Source organism: Motacilla alba, chromosome 2 (genome assembly GCF_015832195.1).
Source record: "Motacilla alba alba isolate MOTALB_02 chromosome 2, Motacilla_alba_V1.0_pri, whole genome shotgun sequence".
Lineage (NCBI taxonomy): Eukaryota > Metazoa > Chordata > Aves > Passeriformes > Motacillidae > Motacilla > Motacilla alba.
The window spans coordinates 85,482,661-85,505,475 of NC_052017.1; the positions used below are offsets into that span (position 1 = coordinate 85,482,661).

At 39.6% G+C, this 22,815-nt stretch overlaps 1 protein-coding gene across 13 annotated transcripts in view; it reads left to right on the forward strand.

Moving 5' to 3' along the window:
* Positions 1–22,815, forward strand: part of FHOD3 (formin homology 2 domain containing 3) — a 376,649-nt gene that overhangs the window by 273,469 nt on the left and 80,365 nt on the right. For 8 of the 13 annotated variants that reach the window (XM_038126866.1, XM_038126862.1, XM_038126863.1 and 5 more), the window contains 4 exons: positions 4,924–5,022; positions 7,429–7,806; positions 11,274–11,399; positions 21,803–21,937. In XM_038126866.1, the coding sequence (XP_037982794.1) occupies positions 4,924–5,022; positions 7,429–7,806; positions 11,274–11,399; positions 21,803–21,937 (738 nt within the window). The remainder of the gene's footprint in view (positions 1–4,923; positions 5,023–7,428; positions 7,807–11,273; positions 11,400–21,802; positions 21,938–22,815) is intronic. The other 5 variants (XM_038126870.1, XM_038126871.1, XM_038126872.1 and 2 more) reach the window with 1 other exon arrangement.

Sequence of the window (22,815 nt, forward strand, 5' to 3'; positions counted from 1 at the left end):
TTCAAGCTGCCTTCATCAAAACTCTGCACAGAGATTGGGGAGAGTCTGGAGAAGACAGAGACTACACAAAACCTTGTACACATTGCTCAGCTCCAGGTTCCAGTGGGATAGAGAGCAAGTTTTGCTGCTTTGAGTTCTTGTGGACTAAGAGCCGTTGTCTTCAGATTGCTCTTACTTTTAAAATCATCCAACTGTGACTAGGTTAGGTGTGTGTGAGGTGCAAGGTCTGGCATCTCAAGGACTCTGCCCCTGCCTTCAGCTAAACTTGTAGAAGGGTCTGTTTCTTATCATTTCCTTTCATCAGTCTGTATTTATTGGTGTTTTTCTCTTTGCAGCTTTGAATAACTATTTAATAGCAGCTGAGCAAGTTTTCATTCTAAAAAGGAGAGAAGTTATTCCTTTAGTTCTAAACCCTTTGTCAAGATTTTTTTTTGCTGTCCTAGTGGTTCTCTCTCCATAAATTGCACTTACTTTCATACTCTTTTTTAATATGCACATTATTTTAAGGGGCTAAAAATACTTTAATGTCAAATTTTAGTTGAAACAACTGAGCAAAACCTCTGCTCTAGAAGATGTTTGTTAGTTGCCATGACCAATGATGTACTTTACAAAGATTAGTAGGGGTGGGGTTTTGTTTATTTGTTTAGATTTTTTAGCAGTGATACTGTAGCAGTGATTCATTTTAAAGATTGCATTTTAAACAGAGTGATTGTTTTGAAATTTGTTTTCAGTGCTATGCTATAAAGCTTTTGTTTAAATATTTCTAACCTGATGCTTTTATCATGGAGCTGAAGTAACCCAGGAACAGCCTTCTGCATTAGCTGAAGGCCTTCCTCCCTGCTACTGGATAAATATTTGTCTTTTGTAAACGGGATAGATTCCTCTGCACTACTAAAAACCATGCTGGCTTCTGAACCTCATTTAATTGGAAACCTCCCTATGAGACCTTTTCTTTTCATTTAATCCACTACTGCATTGATGCCAAATTTGCATCTGTATGTGAGAGGCACAATGAGCTTTTCCACACCATGCCTTCTCCACTGCATACAGAAATGAACACATAACTCTCACAGTTCAGATGAGTTCACAAACCTGTCTGCTGTTGTGTTTGAGCATCTGACTCCAGTTAGTGTTTTCCCATTTTAATAAATATTTGCACGGAAATTTTCCTTTTCAACCTTTAGGAAAGATTTAGTTAGCAGGTGGTACCTGTTTTGTTGGGCAGAATATCTGTCCTCTGACAAGACTGAAATGACTGCCACTGCTGCTTTGTTTAAAAGAAGAACACATATCACTTCTGCCTGTGAGCTTACCCCTCTCCTCTGATATGTATCTGAGCCCCCTTCTGGGGATACTCAAGGACTCTGAAACTGTGAGTTTAGTGGCTAAAAGAGTGCTGAGCATCTCCCCTATGCAATCCCTTATTTCCTTTGTGCAAGTTTCCCTCGACCGCATTGGCTCCCCAGACGGGAGGGTGTGCTCTGTGCACACAGATCATCTCTGCTACCAAGTCACACAGAGCCAGATCCTTCCTCTGGCTTTTCCAACCACTTGCTATGTAGTTGCTGTCCTCCTACACTTAATATTAGCAAAGGAAAAGAGCTTTCCAATCAAAGCTTCTTCTGAGATTTTGACCCAGATCTCAAGGACCCTTTGAGGAAGGAGTCATTGGCCTGACAGAAGAATGATCACTGTGGAATGGAATCTCTAAGATTTTTTTTCAACTCCTTTCTCCATGCTGTGTAAACTCATGTTGTTTTAGCCATGCCCTCATAAGGTGAAATAAATTCTCAAAAAATTCTTTCAGTTTTATGAGTGTCATGGCTTGGCGCTGGCCCAATGCCAGTGCCCCCATGAAGATATACCCTCCCTGGTGTCTGCTGTGAGATGCGATCAGAGACAGAGCAAAGCAGGCCTCCACTTGTGAACAAAGAAAAAACTTTATTATCTTAGAACTATAATAAAATTAACACACAGAGAGCAAGATGGAAACCTTTCAAACATTTCTCCTCCCCCCACTCAATTTCCCACAGCATAAAACAAAACCTTAGATTTTTACCAGTCCATCACCCTTCAAATACTCAACTCAGTCCATCTCCACCCTTCCGACAATCACCTCTCATTTCATCAAGGAGAGAAGAGTCCCCCTTGCGCCACAGGCTCCCCCTGGAAACACAGCCGAATCCAGTTGTGTTTCCACGTCACTCAGCAACCACCTTCGTGACTTCTTCCTTCCATGTTCAGTGCTCTCATCACTGCACATGGACCAGAGCTGCTTTTAGGGTTTCCCTTTTCAAGGATGCTTCGCCCAGTTCCAGGAGAAAACAACAGTCTCTCACCTTTTCGGGACACTAGTCCCCCCCAATATTTCACCCCCTGGGGCCGAGGGGTCTCGAGAGCACCATCACCTCATCACCTGTCGTCTCCGCTCACATCGCTTCTTTGGCACCAAGCCATCGCCTCCCCCTAAAATGCAGTATCTGTATTACAGGAAAGGTTCTGTCCATGGCCATACAAGAAAAGTCCAGCCAAAAGCCACTCCATCATCTCTTCCCACCTAGAATTCTTCCCAACTTCTCACGGTCATTTTTTCACTTGCACAGCTTACACCACACTTGCGCATTTCCTCTTACTTTATCCCTGTCTCTCTTCTCCTTCAACTCTCGGAGGATCAGCATTTGCAAGGCTTCCATCATCCCACAGAAGGGTTAAAATCACAGTCTCTACTCGTCCTGAACTCCCACACTGGCTCTGCCGGGCACTCTTCCCACCACTCCCCCTTCCCTCCTCGGCCAGGCCAGTGCTATCAAATTTCAAGGTAGCACTGGCAGCTCTCTCTCTCTCTCTATCTCTCCCTCCTGGGAAAGGGGGCTGCCCGATGCCTCTCCGAGTTCTTCCACCCTTCCATAATCTGTGGGGAACTCACTCTTGTCCTGCCGGGGCCAGGGGCCTTCACCTCCTGTCTCTGCCCAAGGCTCCGGCCTACCTCCCTCGGCCTCGTGGCTTCTCCTCCCCCGCCCAGCCCGCAGCTGGGCAGGGGAGGTCTGACCTCTCCATCCACCGGAACCAAGAAAGAGCGTTCCCCTGGGAGTTCCTTGCTTTTAACCCCTGTGTTCTCAGAGGTGTATCCATATCCTCAATGGCCAAACCAGGTGCCAATATTCACATCTGAGCACCTATTGGTTTGACCACCACCACCTCCCAAAAACTCACTTCCTCTCAAACCACGACAATGAGATCCACCAAATCAAATGAGTATTTCACAAATGATTTTTGGTATTTTGAGACAATTGAGGAGAAGGGGAAATTTTGACATCATTGATATGGAATCCTGGTGGGAGCTTTAAACACAGCAATAAGGGGGACACTTTTGTTCAAATAGGCAACAGCTGTGCTGCCAGCATTATAGGATGCATTGTGCTCTAAAAAGACAACCATGATCCCACAGAGCTTCATCAGTTATTTCTTAAATGTGAGTGCTGTGGGACAAGCAGATACAGAAGTTTCCCTTCATAGGAAACAGCAGAGCTTGAGCTAGTAAGAAGGGATTATATGAATGCTCCCTGGTTCAACTCTTTCTTTTCTTTTTTTTCAGTAAATGAGTAAATGTGTGAAAGTTGAGAGGTGTCTGTGTAAGGGAGGTATATATTTGTGGGCAGGACAGGGAGATGATGAGATGACAACTGAGATGATTATGTAACTAAGCCACTTTAGGAATGGTTGAAAGTGTTTACTCTGTAAATGTTTCTCAGAGTATTGGAAAAGTTCCAGGCTCTGCCATTTGCCTGGTTATTCCGTAACTCCATATAAATGTAACAAATTTTGCATTGACCCTTTGCACTGCACTCAATAAGTTCATGATCTCACACTGTAAATATTCATTATCCTTATAAAATGGAAACTAATTCTAAATGGAAAAAGCCATAGAACATCCCTTCAGAATCAGAGGAAATAAAACAAGCTTTCAGGAAAATGCAAGGAATAGAAGTGTCTTACAAACTTCATTATTGATTGTATGTTTTTCTTTTTGCATGGAGCATAACCTAATGGTGTATACATCATTAAATCAAGTGGAGAACTGTATCAACTGCAAATATATCTTCTGTGATTCTGTTGGTTTGGGAAGGTGAAAAGCATAGATACGAGGGATAGGAAGCAGACAGTGTAGCTTTTCCATGATGTTTTAATATAGTTTTCCTATTTTACTTATGTGGTTTGTAGGTTGTGGGGGATTTATGCATGACTTACACTTCTCTTCTGCCAGAATTACTGCTGAACTGAAGCCTGCATTGACCATAGTAATGACTCTACTGAAATAATTCATGTACTGGCATCTGATAACTTAAATACTGCTATTTGCTAATAGTCCTGAACTGATTTGGTCTCTGTTATTTCTAACTCAGTGGTTCACCCTGTTCTGTTTTCCAGTTGAGCTATTGGTTACTTAGCAGGAATGTTTTATTTGGTTTAATTTAGGAAGTGTGATGTCCAGTGCCAGCTGTCCCATGCCAGCACAGCGTGTACTGTCCTTTAGGCCAAAAAGACACAACTTAATGACTAATGAGTTGAACATTGCTATTGTCATGAATGCTTTCTATTAATGTCTCTGCAGGTAGGGCAGCTGCAGAAGGAAAATAAAGCTCAAGAAAAATCAATGGCAGATTTGAATCTTAAAATAATAGTAAAAAATGTAAATAGGAGAGAAAATAGCAGTTTTATATTAGTAGCTACCCTTGTGCAAACACATACTCAGCAGGAAGTTTTAGGTGGCTAACATAAGAGGCCCATAACTCCCTCTTCATCAGTCTTTTCCTTCCATTTCTAACTTCATTGCATTTCTTTTCCTGGGGACTCATGTTGTTTTCTCTTCCACCTTCTTTCTTTCCATCCCACTGCATGCCTCTTTCCTTGGTCTGACCTCAGAGAGGACGAGTATGAAGAGGAGGAGGAAGAACAACCAGTCACAGAGCCCAATACTGAGGATGAGGGGGAGGAAGAGGCCAATAGGCAGGTCAAAGCCAGGTACCAGGATTCAGCATTGTCCCTCCACCTTTTCTTCAGGCTCTGGCATGAACTCACCAGCACACTGTGCAGCAGCATCCACCTTTTCACTCACATTCCTTGATCACCTCTGAAAGCCACCCCCCACAGAAATATTTTTTGCATTTAAAAGCTTTGGGGAAGGGGCTGGGGGGTGGCAGTGCTTATGGAAACACTCAATTATATAGGTCCAGTGCACTATGAATTGTCTGCACTCACTCCCTTTAGGTAATGCTCACAAATCCTAAAAGCTTTAGTGAAAAGCATAACTTTAAGCATGATTTGGTTTAACTTCTTAGTTAAGGCAATGATGAAACTACAATGCTTAGCTGAGGATGTTGCTTGGTTTCTTAGGTTTTCATCCCTATCTTCATAATACTACCTTATTAGGAATATCTGTTGCTATGCAGTAAATTGACATTTTTTGAATGCTGCTTTAGATTCCATATAAGTTTTTTTTTTCATGTTTTAATAGCAAAGAACTACTTCAAGGCAAAAATTATATACATGTGTATATATTTTATATATATATGCATACATATGTATATATAAAATTTTATAAATTCCTGCCCATTTGTGTACATACAGATATAAACAAATCACCAATCAATATTCTTCATCACCTATCAGTACCCTTGTGTAAAAATTTCCCACTTATCTCTGAGATATATATACATATATATATGTATTTGGCATTTGGCAACTTGATTCCAATAAACTGAAAGCAAGAAATACATTCTTTGTTCCAGACAGCCATTTGATTTAGGTTAAATAATTTGGCTTTGCAACTCAGCAATTGAGATTGGATTTTTTTTTTTTTTTTTTTTTACATAAACCACATTCATGCAGACACTGTACAGCACAGAAGGAAGAAAGGAAACTGTTTATTGTGTGAATTCCAAAGAAAATACTGTACTTTTGTTATTATTATCTTCCAGTCTGCAAATCTTGCCAATGGCTGTCTGAAACTTCAAAATTAAATGATAATTTCCTCAAATCTGATTCTTAAAAGTCAAAGCTAAGACACAAGTTACTGGTAAATCTCATGAGCATACTAAAATACTGCTTTAAAAAGTGAGGAAGAGCCTCATTAAGAAATGGGAAGAGCATAATGTGTTTTTAGGTCATTGGTCTTTTTAAGATAATTATCTCTTTTAGATAACTGGGTGATATTTCCATGACTTTCCTAAGTACCTTCTTTCACTGTCTCTGTAGCATTAAAAAAATTATCTGTAACGTGGCTCTTTGTGTTAGATGCTGACAGCTAGGACTGGTCTGGCTTCAGTGTCTCCTGTCAAGCAGGTGTGACAGATGAAGGTTTCCAGATTTTCCATTGTGAGAACAATTACCTGGTATACACCTGATGATTAACTGCATAAGATCCCAGCATATCTAACATAAATTGTGGTTTTGATGCCTATGCTGTGCCAAGCCCACAGTCCTCAAATAAGGACTGTGCCTTCCATGCTGGCTGGGGGATTGCAGAAGTGGTCTTGGGAGAATGAAATCAGCCACGTCAATGATCCAGCCCAAAGCCCATGCACAGTGTTTGTGCTGGGGTTACTAGTGAAAACAAACACCCTGCAGTGCAGATCCCAAGGCTTTTCACCTGCTTTGTGCCTTCTGTCACTCACCAACATCTGCCTTCAGTGGAGCAAAGCAGATGTGTTTTCTGTTTTCTTTGATGCAAACTCTGTAAGTCTCTATGAAGACCAGCATGGAATGCTGACACTCAGAGAAACCAGAAATTAGTGCCTTCATACCTAGAAAAATATTTGTTAAGGTGTTGCTTTTGAAATCATTCTAAACTTAAATTTTTACAGAACAGTGCTAATTGAGTACTTTTTTATTTTCATCTTTGTTGGATGAATTTTTTAGTAAAAAGATGAGATTCCCAGGGAGGATGATAGTCAGATATGAGATAGTCCAGATATCTATATAAGATATCTGAACTTGGAAAAGCAGTCCTGCAGACTGTGTCTTGAGGCATCTGTACTCCATGGAGTATTTTCCAGTGTGCTCAATCTGCTTTGTACTGCTCTGACAATGTTTATGACCTAACTTGAAATATATGAAAATTGTTCCAAAAATAGGTGTGAAAAGGCTCGTGAAAATTTGTTCTGAAGCCTATAGGTTAAATCCCCTCCTTTCCTTTAGAATGAGTTGCTTCTTTTCCCCAGCATTTCCAACTGCAGGAAGAATCCCACTAGGATACAAAGATGTGAGTTCTCTTTATTTAAAAAGATGTGATGATTGTCTAAATTTTGGAAGTTTTTGTTTGTCTGACTCTTCCTCATTTTTTTTTCCCTGCAAGTCATACTATCTGTGATCTCCCTTCACCCTATTTTTCTCTCTGCTTCCCTTTCTAATGATTTTTTCCTCCTGCAGTGAGGTTCCAGATGCGCATGAGACTGTGAAGGAAAGCTTTTCACAGTGTTCTGACTCTTCAGCTGTCTCCAGTGCCATTTCTCCAGCTGAGAGGCCTCTCTCCTGCTCTAGAGCAAAGAGCTTTTCTAGCAGCTCCTCTTCTGTGCCTGACTCATCTGTCTCTCATCATAATTCTGTCCTTTCATCACCATCTTCACCTGCAACAGCATTACTGAACTCTCCCCAAAATTCCTCAGCATCCATTACTCCAAAGGCTTCTCCAACAGTGGAGAAATTACCTTATGTACCACACACTCCTTTTCACCTCTTCTCATATGACTTTGAAGACTCTCCAGCATCTGTGAAAGAGAAGGAAGCAGAAATGATGAGGGAAAACAGGTAGATTTTATATAGCTAACAATAATTTTTAGATAAATGAATAAAACTTTTCAAGAACTTTACAGTGCTAATAATGCTACTTTATGTGTTTTATTATTTCCAGAACATACTGTACTAATTTTAGCCCTGTAAGCCTGTATTTTGATTAGATATTTTCCCCTTGCCTTTGCTGACATCATTACTCTTCTTCCAGGTCAGTAGTTAATAAATATTCTGGCCTCCTCTATAAAGCAGTGGGTAAATAACCCATGGTTTGGGAGATCACAGAAAGGAGCACCATTCTGCTCTCATTTACAACAATGCAATCTGCAGCCATGTTTTCATGAAAATTAATAGGGGTCTTCTGTTATAAAATCAAGAGAGGTCAGATCAGCACTTGAAATTCAGGGGTGAAGTCCTGACTTCAAAGGCTGAACTGCAAATCCTAAATTTGTTGTTTGATTGAAAGGGAGTGCATGTCTATCTCATGTGCAATTTCAGCTCATGCTTGTAATAAGAGATCTATAAAGTTAACAAAGCACTCAGAATAGACAGTTTTATCTCCACAATATCTGTTGAATTTACTTGTTCCTCATGCATTTATCTTTGTTTTTAACTTCAATTTCCCCATCCCACCCCTCTAAATAAAACAAAAAATATTGTTTTGTCTCATCTGTTCAAGTAAAAGAAATTGACAGTAAGTAGTACTAAAAACAATGACAGAGAATCACCTTGAAAAGAGGTTGATGATATTTTGCTGTCTCTTACAATTGTCAGTGTTGTTTGAATTAGGTGCTGAAAATGTACATTTATATTGCATGTGTATTTATTTCTTCCTCTCTCCAGCAGTCCTGAGTTTCTGCATGTGAACAAATGTTTTGATTCTTTTGATCCTTTTAATTTTTGATCTTTCTCTCCTAATAGGTGGGGGTGTTTTGTCCCTTTTTCATTTTTCTGAAAAGTAGTTGTTGACAAGTGACTTTGTTCACTTTTTTTTCCCTTTACCTGCAACTTGAACACTGGAATTCCTCTAAATTTACATCTTCGTTCATAGGTGCATTTTCCCCTTAGACCTCTCACACTCATTTATTGGTCTCCCATTGCTGCTGCTGTTATACTTTAGAGAGTAGATTGCTAAATACCTCCTGTTCCTGCAATATTTAGTATTTGTGCAGTGATTTCTTTTTCCTCTGACCATCTTTTCTGCTTTTATTTAGTACAGAGGTTCAGGGGCGGGGGTGAGGATGGGGATTCTTCCAGGTTTATCTGGAGGAAAAGGAGGGCAGAGCCCATCCAATTTATTCAGTAACATGCCCATAAAAGAGGAAAATGTCTTGAGGGTCAATGCTGCTGGATAAGACTATTGCATCTACACAGGTACATGAGACAAGAAGGGAAAATGGAAGCAATAGCCAGTACCAGAGGAAGGTTAGAAAGATAAACTTTGAGTACAGTGTACAGACTTACCCTGGTATTCTGGTATTGCCTTGCTCCTATTACAGCAACTCAGTGTTCCTCTAAATTTGGTAGGATGTTGTGTCCAGACCAGTCCCTCTGAATTTGTTTTTTTTAATCGTTGTCAGTCTGACTCCATAGGAGGTGCATTCCCTCCATTTTCATGACAGTTATCTTTGGACTTATTGAAAACCCTTGGTCTGAAACAGGGCTCTGCTCTATGTCAGCTTTTCATGGGGAAGGGGAGAAGAAAAGCACATGTAATGCTTGATAAGAAGGTCTCCTTGCAGTTGATTGAAATGGAAATGGAGGTTTCTGTGTCAGGAACATACCCAATGATCTCTGAGTTCCTATCAGGACATGGAGTTTACTCATCTGTAACTCAGTACAGGCACAGTCAGAACATTTCCTGGGCTAAGCCTGTCAGAGAGAAGACCCAAGCTAGGTCTGTGCTACCAGGGAAGCTCCACACTGTCCAGTTACACAGTCTCCAGTGGACCACTGTCTCCAGTTTTCTACTTAGTTTTCTTCTAGGGCAAGAAGGCTCAGACAGCAATTATTTCCTGCAAAATTTCTTTTGTGGCTCAGAAACATGCATGTTAGAATTTTTTTCCAAGATTATTTCCCTGTTGCTGTCAGTATAGTTTCTCAAAAAAAGATGAGGGATGAGGGGTGTTTTCTAAAGCATTAACCTGAAATTGCTGTTCCAGAGGACATGTTCTCTAAAGCACGGTCCCTTCCATTGTAAAAGCACCTAGCTGAAATCTACCCTGTTTCTAACGTGGGGCTTGGCAGGCAGCAATGCTGTTGAACCCTAAGGAAAAACTTGAAACTTTGAATGAAATTTTGCATGGCTCGATGAGTGTGCTAAATGAAGCTGAAGGAAACCAACTAGGCTTTTCAAATAAAATTGCTGAGTGAAATTAATAAATGCTGATGTGTGCAAGGGAAGAAGCAGCAGAGAAAAGATATGGTGAAGGAAGATATATTATATCTTGTGAAGTATAATAAGGAAAATGATGTTGCTCTATTTCCTGAAATGAATTTTGCAATTTGGATGAGTTGACCTTGCTGAGTACTGATCTACAGAGCACCATATGCCTTCCATGTGGGAAAATGGCATTTTCTGTGAACAGTATTAAAGAGAGAAATATTAACATTTTCCCAAATCAAGAATCTTTTCTTGACATGCTGTGTACAATGGTTAAAAGGCACAGCAAAGCAACACAACTGCCTTCTCTATTCAGTACAGGAGCCAGGATGAAAACATTGATAGAAAGGACTCTGGGGAGGTGGCCATTCCAGGAGTCCTGGAAACAATTTCTCTTTGATCAGCAAGCTCACATTGAAGAGAAGAGAGTTTATGGGTTTTTTTAATGGAGAGAAGGGCTGATAGAAATTTCTAAAGCCATGCTTCCGGAGACATGTCTTTTTAACCATGGTGATGATTTTTTACAGACATTGTAAGAAATGGCACATAAGCTATTACTTATGTTGGGGGAGGGGAAAGAAAATACTGCTGGCTTTAATTGAAAAGAATGTGGTTGCTTTTCCATTTAAAATGCAAGCATTTGCAAGTCATGGATGCCCATGTTCAGATCATGTCTCAGGAGTGCTGCCATTTTCCTTAATTTTAATAGATATGGATACTGCTGTCTTGGGCTGGTTTGATCCCTTTTCTAATGGCTGGATATCACTCCCACAACAGCTAATAATTCTGAGTAACTGAGGAGTATTCAAGTATTCCTGTTCTGAGTCGTCACTTGGGAAGACCATTCAAATCTCTCATTATTTTCCTTGCCAATAGCTCACTGATTCATCATGTATGTTCATGCCATGGTTGATATTAAGAGTACATGATTGGTTGCATATTTGGAAATAGAGCAACATTTTCAGAAGGTGAATGTTTGAAAAATTCTGGGGTATGGGGTCATTACCACCCCGTAAACATGAGGATTTACTGTTGCAGGCCTGTTTGCTGATGTATTTTTTCTGTCTCTCCCTTCCTCCTTCTTTTCTTCCCATTTCTTCAGATACAATAGCTATGGCAGCAGCTCTTACTCTTCTCCACGACCTTACACTGGTGTGAGTGCCCCTACAACACCCACTACTCGTTATGGGACAACTCTGTCACCACCTCAGGAGACCAAATCTGACAGGTTTGTAAATTAATCAGTGTTTTGACAACAGTTCCTTTGCAGACAGAATGAAGGAGATAAATGTAAGCTGTTCTGAGTGAGTACGGGTAATAGTATTGGAAATTTTCCCCAATTTCCATTGGGGAAAAAAATGGAACAAAATTGTGCTAAATGTGTTCATTTCCCACTTGTTCTCAAGCCTTTCTGTCTGACTTGGTGTTAAAGATTGGGTGTATTTCCATGCCACTTCTGTTTCTTCCACTTAAATGGATAAAGCAGAGTTGCTTTGCACATAAGCTGTTCTTAGTATTAAAAGGTGAATTGAAATTTTCTCTCTCTCCATTAAAAAAAAAAATTCAAATAGATCTATTTTCACTTTCTATCCTCTTAAATCAACTGCAAAATCTTGGAAATGTGCTTAGCTCAGAATTTCCTAGGCCATAATTTTGTCCTTTCTTGAAAATACGTTATATATCTCATTGTATTTCATCAAAAGCAAAATATTTATTGCTGTAGCTAAAGCAAACTCCTAATAACCAACCAGTTATCAGCTTGCTTTAAGAAAAAAAAATTTAAAGGGGAAAAAAAAAACAAACCAGCAAAAAAAAAGTTTTGAACAATCAAAATACTCTTTTGAATTATGTAAGGTACTAGAGGAAGAAAAAATATAGGAAAATGTTATGGATACCTGAAAAAAATTCTTGGCAAGAGGTTTGGACCACCAGAAATAAACTATCTGTTACAATCTGAGAATAAATGACAGCTTCAAAGAATATCATGCTGGTTTTAAGAAGGAAAGGTAAAAGTTTTAAATTAATTTAATTAAATAATATGGTACAATAATGTAAATAACATCCAGTTAGGCCAGATGGGGTTTGGATTGTTTGTTTCCAAATTGGCCTCTAATTAATAAAAACTACATCTTCCACCCTGTTTTCTGAACTTAAGGTTTTTTACAGGACTCTTTTTCTCTATTCCAGTTAATTTTTGTTAATGAGTCTTTGGCATATTTCTGTATATGTATGTGTGTTTGTGTGTGTATGTATATATGCTTCAACCTTCCTAATGCCTCACATCCTTTCCAGACTGCTACTCAGAATGGTTCAAGTTAGGTTCTTCCCGCATACATGTATTTGTAGCCATGAGGTATTGATTTAATCCTTTTTTCCAAGTGAGTAATTAGATTAGGTTTCTCTTTGGAGAAAGGCATTGTTTTTTATTTGCTCATCTTCCTGGAGTACCTTGCCTCAATTTGTCTTTCCTGATCTCAATTAAATAATTGCCAAGTGCAACCACAATAAAAAGCTCTACACCAGCATATTCACCCCATTTACCTCAGCAAAATAGATGCAAGATAAGCAAGAGTTAAAAGCGTCTTGCTGCTTTGGAAGTTTAAAATTTTCAAGCCCCTGCTCTTGTAAGCCTTTGATTGCTACTGCGGCAAAAAAATCCCAAAGTGGTCAAACACTGAGATGGCTAAAGATGGTTGGACTTGTCCTGCAAGAGGCTGATGGTGCTGGCCCTGCTCCACTGAGGAAAGCCAGCTTTCATTTCAGCATCTGCGTAAGTGCCTTGCTGGTTTGGAGCCAAAATGCCTTGGCCCCACAGGATGAAGCTGTAAAATTTGCAGATTCATGGAGAGTCAGGCCAGAGGGGAGCTCTGCAATCATCTGTTGTGACCTATAATGGGTCTCACAGAAGCTGAATGAAAGACCCCTGTACTCTCATGTGTTTTCAAGTGGCAGCACATGATTTGTCCTGAAAATATTCCAATATTTCTTATCACTGCTAGGAAAATATTTTATATTTTGAAGCCAGTATTTCTAGCAGCATCTTCCAGCCAACACACCTCATCTTTCTTTTTTCTGTGAAACTATAAAGTGTTCTACCTTCAACAATCAGCTGTCTCTTACATGTCGTAAGTGACTGAGCATCGCATCTCTGTCTTTCCTTCAGGTTATGTTTGCTGTTTTCCACGTCACATGAAAAAAAAATCTCTGTACTCCTGTTTAAATTTGCAGCTTGCTGTTCATGGTAGTTCATAAACTCACCAGGGTTTTTGCATTTTAATATTTGAGTGATCTTACAGCCTGATGCTTCCTGCATATGAGTCTCTGAGAAGTGTGAAAAATATGTGTACACCACGGCTGCGTGTTGTCTGCAGAATAGATGCAGTTATTTCTTTCAAGAAAATTAAGTTTACAGTTTCAGATGCCGTTTTGCAATCTCCTGTTCTTTTTGAGAGTGCTGCCACTGCAGATGTATACTTCTGCAAGCTCTAAAGAACTGACTGCTTTGAAGAAGGGCAGAAGCCTTTAATTCCATTGTCCTGAAAGATATGCACTGAAGAATTGCCCATATACAGACTGACAGATGGAATTTGCTTATTGGAGAGTAAGCCATGTAGGGCATGATGCAATGCTTGGCACTAATTAGTAAATGGAAAATATTGTGGAGGTTTTCACAGTTTTCTATGAATGGTGTTTGCCTGAGATTATGTAAACACTATTTCCTACCTCCTGATGGCAAAATTTAACATGGATTAAAGCACCCAAAACAAGTTAAAAGATGGGGGGGGGGGGGGGGGAGAGGAAGACATTTGATAAGTAGCAGATGCATATCTATGGTTAGCTCTGAGGTGTGTTTTCTGATTTCAGCTTATGCTTCAGTTATGCAAAGCCTTCACAGAAAGATTCCTGTCTTTTATCATGCCGGGAAGAGCTTCAGATGCAGGTCCTGGTACCGTTTATCTGACCTTCAAGGATGAGGAGGAAGGAAGAAGCAGCATTTCGAGCAGTGCCCAGCACAGTGATTCATGCTCCATTCAGTTGCCCTGACAGGCCTTTCAAAGCCTTGGCTGCATATTGCTTATGTAAACAAGAGCTACAACTTAGGTGGAAAGAAGCAGTGTGGTTGACATTTTGACATTCATACTTTTAAAACCCTCTTTGGTTGAGATCAGTAGGGAATCATAAGAGCAGGATAAGTCAGTGCAAAAGTAGCTGGATTTTGTTCTTTGAAATCCACATCATCTATATATTTCTGATTGTAGAGCAGAAGAAAAGGCTTACTTTACTGCTTCTAAATACAGCTGCAGCCTTTTGGCAACTCCTTGCAATGCTGTTGTTCTCTCTCATTTCCCTGGGTCCCCTGTGGAGAGCCATGTTTGTGAAGTGCATATTGCAGCCATGGGAATCCTGCTGAAGGAGGGCAAATTGCAGGGCACTTTCTGTTCAGCCCTTCACTGCGGGAGAAGAAGGAGTGTATCAGTTCTCTTGTATCTCTCTGCTTGTGAAAGTTGCTCCCAATGCATAAGAAGTATAACCCAGGGTGCCGGTTTTCTAATGCCAAAGAGTGCTTTGCTCCATGAATACACTGTTCCCACTCTTCACAACTTCAATCACCAATTAACTCTTTCTCCCCAGTTAATAAAACAATTTAAAAATCACTCTCATAACCTCATAAATTTTAATAACAAAGGGGAAGAGCAGTGCATGACTGAGACACATCAGGGGGAAAGCATTTTTCTGTCCTTCCAAGTTGGCCCTTTGCCTGGGGGCAGAAGGTGTTGTAGGACTAGTCTGTATTTCCATGCCTTATGCTCACACCTAGGATATTTCTGTCGAGCCAGACTGCTTTGTCAGACTCGGAATATAAGACAGTCACTCACATTGAAACTGCAGCCTGGATTCTGCCCCAGGACATCAAACTTGTTATTTGCAAAGCTTCACACGCTCTCACAGTGTCCCTTTGGTGGTGAACTGTTTGCATTGTTGATCATGGCTATCCTTAGAGGAGATCACAAAGGAGTGTAACTTCTAAGGCAAGAGCTCCTAAATTCAGCACCAGCTTTAATTCATTCCACTACCAGAAAAATATCCTGCTGGTGTGTTTTCCAGGGTGGGTTTCTCCTGATGCGTTTGCCAGGAGCTGGTTCCTCCTGGGCTGGACAGTCAAACAGTAGTACAGTCAGCCTAGCTCAGAAAGCCTTCTCAGGGCACTGCCAAAGGAGCTGGAGTTCATGGTCTCACCTCTGTCTGTTAAATCAAATGCCAGAAAGTTCAGCTCGCAAACCTCCACTTCTTGAGGCTCTTGGCCAGTCACTGTGAACTTAGTCTCCACCTCTGGCTGATCCCTTAGAAGTTCTTCCAAATCTCCAAGCCTGGTAAAAGCCTGCTATGGTGTTTGTAGATTATTCCTGTTTGAAGCATCTCCAGCTTTTCCAGAGCATTAGAAAATAGGCTTAAGAAATATTAAATATATTTCACATTCTTTAATATGTTTTCCATCTCACTTGCTTTGTGATCTACAGTGGTAGTTACCTTGGGCTCCCATGATTCAGGGTTTTGAATATTGAGTGTTCGTTTCCATGTTCTTCTATATGTTTTAAAGGAAATGTACCTTCAAACATTTATTTCTAAAACAGGTCACAGACAGTGAGATTAGCATGCCTAGATTGTAGGTTTTTTTTTCTCCTCTGACACTTAAACACCATACCTGAAGCATAAGCAAAAAGTGCAGCAAAAGTCTGCAGATACTCTTCTTTTGAGTTTTATTCTCTTTCCAGGTGCCTGAAATAGTGATTTGCTAGAAATCTGGTGCTGTCTTTCAAATTTCTCTCTTTAAAGCAAAACAAAACAAACCAAAAAGAAACTCCTTGAGAATGTCAAACAGCTTTTCAGTTAGATTTTCTACTAAAATGAAAGGTCTCAGTAATTGACAACACCAGGGAGATGTTGCTGGATGAAGGTTCTTTTTTTGTTTGTTTGTTTGTTAGCCATTTATCACTAATTTGTGTTCTGCAGTTCCCTTCCTCCAGCTGTTAAGCACTAAGGTAAAACAAAAGCCTATGAAACACGACCTACTATACAGCCTACAAAGCTGCTGCTCTCCCAAGAACTGCTCCTCTTTCCTTGGCTTTCTGTTCTTTCTATGTGTACTTCTGGCTCTCAGACCAGAGATTTTTCCTTGTGGTAACTGCCAAGCACATCTCTCACTCTGAGTAACATGATGAGGAATGGATAGCTTGGTAGCTGATAATAGTGGCTCAGGGCAAAAGCCTCAACTTTATTGCTGAGATTTTAAGAGGAAAAACGACCTTAGGAATTACTCAATGATTTACAGTTTGGGAAGCAGTGGTGGCTTGCACTGGCCTAGCTGCTTGTTGAACTACTGTGTAAGCAATATTCTTGATTGTAGCTTTGTGGTCTTCATCATAGGGCATATGTTTAAACAGAAGCATGAACTGGTTATGGTTTCAGACTGCAGAGTGTTGCTGGTTGAACATGCCATGTGCAGTGCTGATGCTCAGGACTCACCCACCTTGGCCTCAATCTACACCTGGGTTCTGTAAGTCACTTCCAGGCAAGGTGTAACTCAGATGAGGATGAGAAGCTGCAGGTTGGAGAAAGACAGAAGCACAGTGTAAAAGCTGCACAGGTCAGCTGGAAGAGGAGAGTGTATGTAGAAAGTCCTTGTGTGTTGCCCAGGCTTTGTGTGCAGCTCTGTCCTGCTGTAGCTCTAATTTGGGTAGTCCCCTGTACCACTTAAAAGCCTAAGATTAATCAGTTCTACTCTTGGTCATTCTCAAATTTCCTTCTTAAAGGAAGCACTAGTAGTTTTAGCTCTCAATTTTATGTTTATTTTTAAGAGAAGTTTTATAAAGATTCCTTAAGTAATGTTTAGTCTGTTTGCAAAGTCTTATATCAACATGTTTTTGAATTTGCCATGTCATGTAGGGAGACTTAACACACGGGGAGTTTCTTTAACTGTGAAAAGCAATATGGCTCTTGGCAGCCTTGCCTCCCCTTTTGTCTCTTTCTAAGCTGGAAAATGGATTTATTTTGTATAAGCCAAGAGACCTTTAGAGTTACTTAAGGCCGAGTAGGAGCTGCCTACTGTTGTACCCTCAGTATAGCATTCCCATGGCTGCTGGAACAGGAGCATTTTGCACAATTATGTAATTAGTGCTCCCATATTAAAGTTATTAATGACTCTGCCCCATGTTGTATTAAAGACAATCCTGAATATTAACCTTATGACCTAAAGGGATTTCCTCTCCTAAGTCATCTGTTAAATTCTTTTAGCTCATAAAAATATACATTTGTATTTTGTATTCTTCCTGTAGATAATCATTTCTATTTAGCAAGTTTTTAAAATTCACTAAACAGAGGGAAAGGCAGCTACAAAATAGTATCTCAGAGCTTAAGTTAATGAGGAACGTTTGAAGTTCAGAATTTCAGTTTTGCTTTCAGTAAGACAGAAATATTTTCTTCAGTTGCAACAAGATTAGAGTAATTCAGGGCACATAATCCCCTTCACAATGTATAGTCCGTGATGGAGTATTTTCAGAAAACTGCAAGAATTTGCAAAAAAGTGTGAGAGATCTTGTATCCGCATGAATTTGTGTTTATAATAATGATTACTAATTCACTGCTGTGTTAAATGCTGTAGGTCAGGCTAGCTGAATTTTTATTCAGGAGAGCTTTGGCCTATAGTCAACCTTTTGGCTTCATATCCTAAGCTCTGTGTATGTTTTGCCGTCTTTTTTTTTTTTTTTTTCCCTCCCATTCTTTCCTTTTCCTATCTCCTCTTCCAGTAGGATAGTTACTAATGACCTCTTCAGCTCCATGTCCTGATTCTGTGGTGAGGAGCTCTGTTCACAAGTCCACAGACCTAGACACTTTCTGGTTGTGTATTTTCTTTCTGGAATGAGAAAGTAATAGCATAACTTGTTTGGCTTTTACTGGTTTTAACAGCGGGCATAAGAAAGCTTTTCTTAACATTTTTTATATTAACAGTCCATTCTTAATAGCCTTGCATTCTCTACAAGACTAAAAATAGTAGTCAGAGTAAGCATCCTTCTGGATTGGATTTGTGGAGCTGAACAAATGGTTGATATTACCAGCTGGTAACATATGACACCAGCACTAAAATGCTGGCATATATTAGCTGTTACCCCTTTTTGTGAGTGATCACTCTATTATGCTTTCATTGAGCATTCACATTCTCTTTACTGTTAAAATCTCTTATCACCTTTGATTCAATGCCAGAAGTTTTTTAGCCTTTTTCTTGCTTATCCATTTTTAAAATGCAGCCTGCAGCAATACGACCTAGAAAATCATGAGGTCTGAAGGCACTGTCACCCTTCAAACAGCATCAAAGCAACAAAATTACCCAATGGCTAAGCCCAAGCCTTCCCACCAGCTGGTTTGGCCAGTCATGCTGCCATTTGCAATTCAAGTATGTGTTAACTGAAAGGGAACATTTACTTTAAGTGTTATTGCCAGGGAAATACAGAAATAAAAATCAGATTTTGTCAACAAACTACGTAGACAAATCCTTTTTCAAATTGTTCAGAATGTGAGAGGAATATCCCTTAATTCTTGCTTTTCCTCTGGCTGCTGTACAGGTTTGTGCACCCTGAAAGTAACCTGCTTACCCCAGGTTTAGTTTATGCACATGTAGAAAATTACCGATAGAGTTTAGTAAATACTAAAACTGTGCATTTACCATTGCAGTTCACATTAAAAAGAGTATTGGTGCACCCAAACACCAGTTGAACTATGGTGTTTGGTATCTGCAGTGAGGCTGTGAGTTCATGAGGCTTCACGAGGCAGCTGGTCTCAGTGTTTGGTGTGAGGTGTGGTCCCCATCGAGGGCAGATGTGTGTGGTTGAGTGGGTGTAACCACTAAGCGAGCATAACCTCAACTATAGCACTGTTGTTTCTTTGCCAGCCCTTTTCTAAATGTGACTGAAGACCCAAAGCCTTGACTATTTGTGCTTCAAGAAGTCAGTGTCACACAAGGGGTCAGCTGACCGTGTTCCTGTCTGTTTAATTATGGCCTCTATGTACAGAAACTTCTGGCAGCTTGGACTGTTGGATTTGACCATTTCATGCAACAAACTGTTGTACACGATAGGGCTGTGTTTGGGACAAAGGAATCAAATCGGGTATGTGTGTTCACAGCTTGTAACTCAGTTGAATTACGCACTCAGAACCGGTGAGAAATACGGGAATTCCAAGTTTTGACAAATTGCTGTTGATTTGATTCATTTTGAAGAGATGGCCAGTTAACATTTTCAGTTCTTTAGACACTGGCTTTTCTTCTGGATGTACAGTTGTGGATCGTCTATTTAGATTGTGGTGCTGCTCTTCATATGTCGAAAATTTTATCCCAGTGAGCAATGCTAGCCAAACTATGCTAGATTAAATCTCCAAACAAGGTGTGGAGGTATTTTACTACCAGGGTTAGCTTAGAATCTCATCTGCAGGACTAGGGTGTGCATCTCCATGTGATTTCCCTGTAATCCCCTGCATAAGAATGTGCATTTATTGTAGGGCCTCAAAGAGCTCAGTCAGAGCTGAAGGCTTCCAACCTGCTAGATGATGTGCCACCTACTATCACTCTTTTGGTCTCTCAGCATCACCTCATCCTTCCCCTTAATTTTCTTTCAGTCTTCTTTTAAGCCATACTTTCCTTTGACTCTAAATGGAGTTTGAAGACTTCATGGCAGCTGGGCAGGATGGGATATCAAGCTGAATACACAAAATAGATAAAAACAAAGACTTGATAGGGACCCTCTTTTGCCATCTCTCCTAGTTAATTTCCATATATCTTCACATGGAGGCACTGCTCATTTTTCCCCTTCCAAAAGTAATTTCTGATGTTTTATCTAGCCATATAGCCATGGTCTTTTGTGCTACTACAGGCATGGAGCTCTAGGTTTTGAATTTTAGTACAGTGGTGCTACTGTTTTTGCTAAGAGCTTTCTCTTGAAACATTCACTAAGAGGTCAAAAGTTAAAATAAATTTAAAATATGCTCAAGGGAAAATTCACCACATGTACTTGACTGTCAGGGTTTGAGGATTTTCCCCCCTTTTCTTAGTGCTGAAGCATATTAGAGATTTTTATGGTTTTGAGTGTGATCCAGCATTGATACTGTAGCTTTGGAGGAGTGCCAGCAAGGACTCTTACAGAATATCAAGTTTTATACCATCTTATGTAATGTTTATGCGTGTGGGATATGACATATTGAAATGCAATTTATTGAAATTATTGACATTATATTCAGGCTGCCCTGCTGCCAGTGGGGCTGAAATGGCTCTGTTTTGTGGTGTTCCTGCTTATACAGACATCGACTCTTGGGGAAGATAAGTTTGCATTAATATTTTTATCTTCTTTTGCACCTATGTTCACTAGTGAATTGGTGCCATTATGGTAAATGCCTACAGTGTGCAGCCATAGGCGAGTAAATAAATAAGGGAGAGGGTCTGAGTTCTTAAAAATAAGGAAAATTTATTCAGGTTTGCTTTACTGGTTAAGGAACCTTCCTCCAGGCAGGCAGGGTTTAGTTTCTTTTTACACAAAAGGCAGTATCTATTTCTCTCATTAATCCTTTCATTGCGAAACTCATGTTACAACAATGCACAGAAACCTCTCTACATGAGTTATGTCCTTTTGATTTTATCAGTCTAATTCAATCAGTGTGCATCTGTGTAAAGCTGCCCTGTACAATACAGATATTTTCCTGTCTAAGAGACAGAAAGAAAGACACGATGTGTTTACTCTGCGGTCACTCTGTTGCCGTGTGAGAGATTGGTGGTACCGATACCACCATGTTGGGGGAAGGTTGTGTAAGAGGACCCACTCTCCCATACAAAGTACTATTTAGAGTAAAGCCAATAAAAAAAAATCTATGTCAGCACCAAACTATAAGTGAATGTAAAAGTTGCTTTATATCTTTAAAAAGTTTTTTAATGTAGAGGCCATCATTTCTGTTAGTTTTTACAAATTGTTTGAGAAGACTGACACTTTGTGTTTTACTGATAGGTTCTACTAAGAGATTCATCTTGCTCTTATAGCACATGCAGCAAGGAAATAATGATAATCAAATTTATTATGTGTAAAGGAAAAATATGCCTAATAGGTAAGAGAGCATTTGAATTCTCTAGGGCACTTCTGACATCTTCCTTTACTTTTTTTTTTTCTCTATAGAGGATTCTCAGGTGTTTGTGACACATCTGTTTTTAACGTCATTGCATAACAGTTTTTTCCTTTAAAATTTCAAAAATCCTTTACAGGATTCAGCTTTTCTATTAACGGGATTATAAACTTTAAAAAAAAAAAATAGACAATATTGCAGTTGAAACAGACTGAGGAATTTTTACAAATACTTTATTTGTGCTTTAAAAATTTAGCTATTTAGGAAGCCTTCCCTAATTGTTTTTCTTCAGCTCATCGCAGAATCTATAATCAATTTAGCAAGAAGATGCTTAGCCAGTGCTTTGAAAGACCCATACATAAATATTGCCATGTCATTCTGTTGGGATTATGTTACTTGCTTCATGATTGCTACTCATTTTTTGCCAGTATAATCAATAAAAATGACACTGAGAAATTTGATCTTCCTTTTCTGCAGGCCAGCTTTGGGTGGTCTCCTTACATCATCTTTTCGGCAGCACCAGGAATCCTTGGCAGCAGAACGAGAAAGACGGCGTCAGGAGAGAGAAGAAAGGTTGCAAAGGATAGAACGTGAAGAAAGAAACAAATTCAAGTAGGACCCAAATTTGCTCTCAGTATCTTGCTTTCATGTGTGATAGATTGATCAGTCATTGAGACATTCAACTGCAAAATAATTGAATTGATGAATAGTTTGTCTCTTTAGATATTTTTCTTGATCTAAGTATCTTAAAAACTGATAGTTTAAACACATCACGAATTTAGGCATTTAATAAAGAAGCTATTTTTTTAAAGGCAGCCAATTACACTGCCTGGGTATGTACAAAGGGTCAATTTTATTAGCTAATATTCTCACCAAATTACAATCTCAGTGAGGCATAGGATTTGAAGGTGAAACAGTGGGACAAATGTATCAAGAAGGGAAGAAGGGACAGCACTGAAACATCTTTTTGCTTTTAAGTTATGCAAAGTAAAAATGTCTTGCTGTATGGCAGTGGTTTTTGACTGCTTTTTCCTGCATTTCTGAACATGTGTCTCTTCCTCCTGGAATCAACAACTGATAGCAGGTAATGACCAAAATAACTGTTCAAACCTTGGCCAGACAAATGTCAAATGTCATATGAATGTGGGACTTCGTATTTTCGTGTATGAGAAAATGTTGTGTGATGTGGATCCCAGGGTGTGCTGCCTGAGGCCAGTAAGAGACAAGCCCCCTCAACCTCTTCAGTCCATGCCTAGAAATCCCACCAGAGACATTAAGCATAAAGACTGCACTGGGCCAAGGATAGATATGGAATCTACACCTGAAATTGTGTGCCTTCAGTCTGAAGAGTGTACACTAAGAAATCAGTTTGTTTCCTCATAGACAGGAGTGAAAAGCAAACCTATTTTTAGTATTTAGAAGACATAATTCAATAACTTTAAGAATGGTAATATAAATGTTTTGTAGCCTTATAATTGGTAGTTATGGAA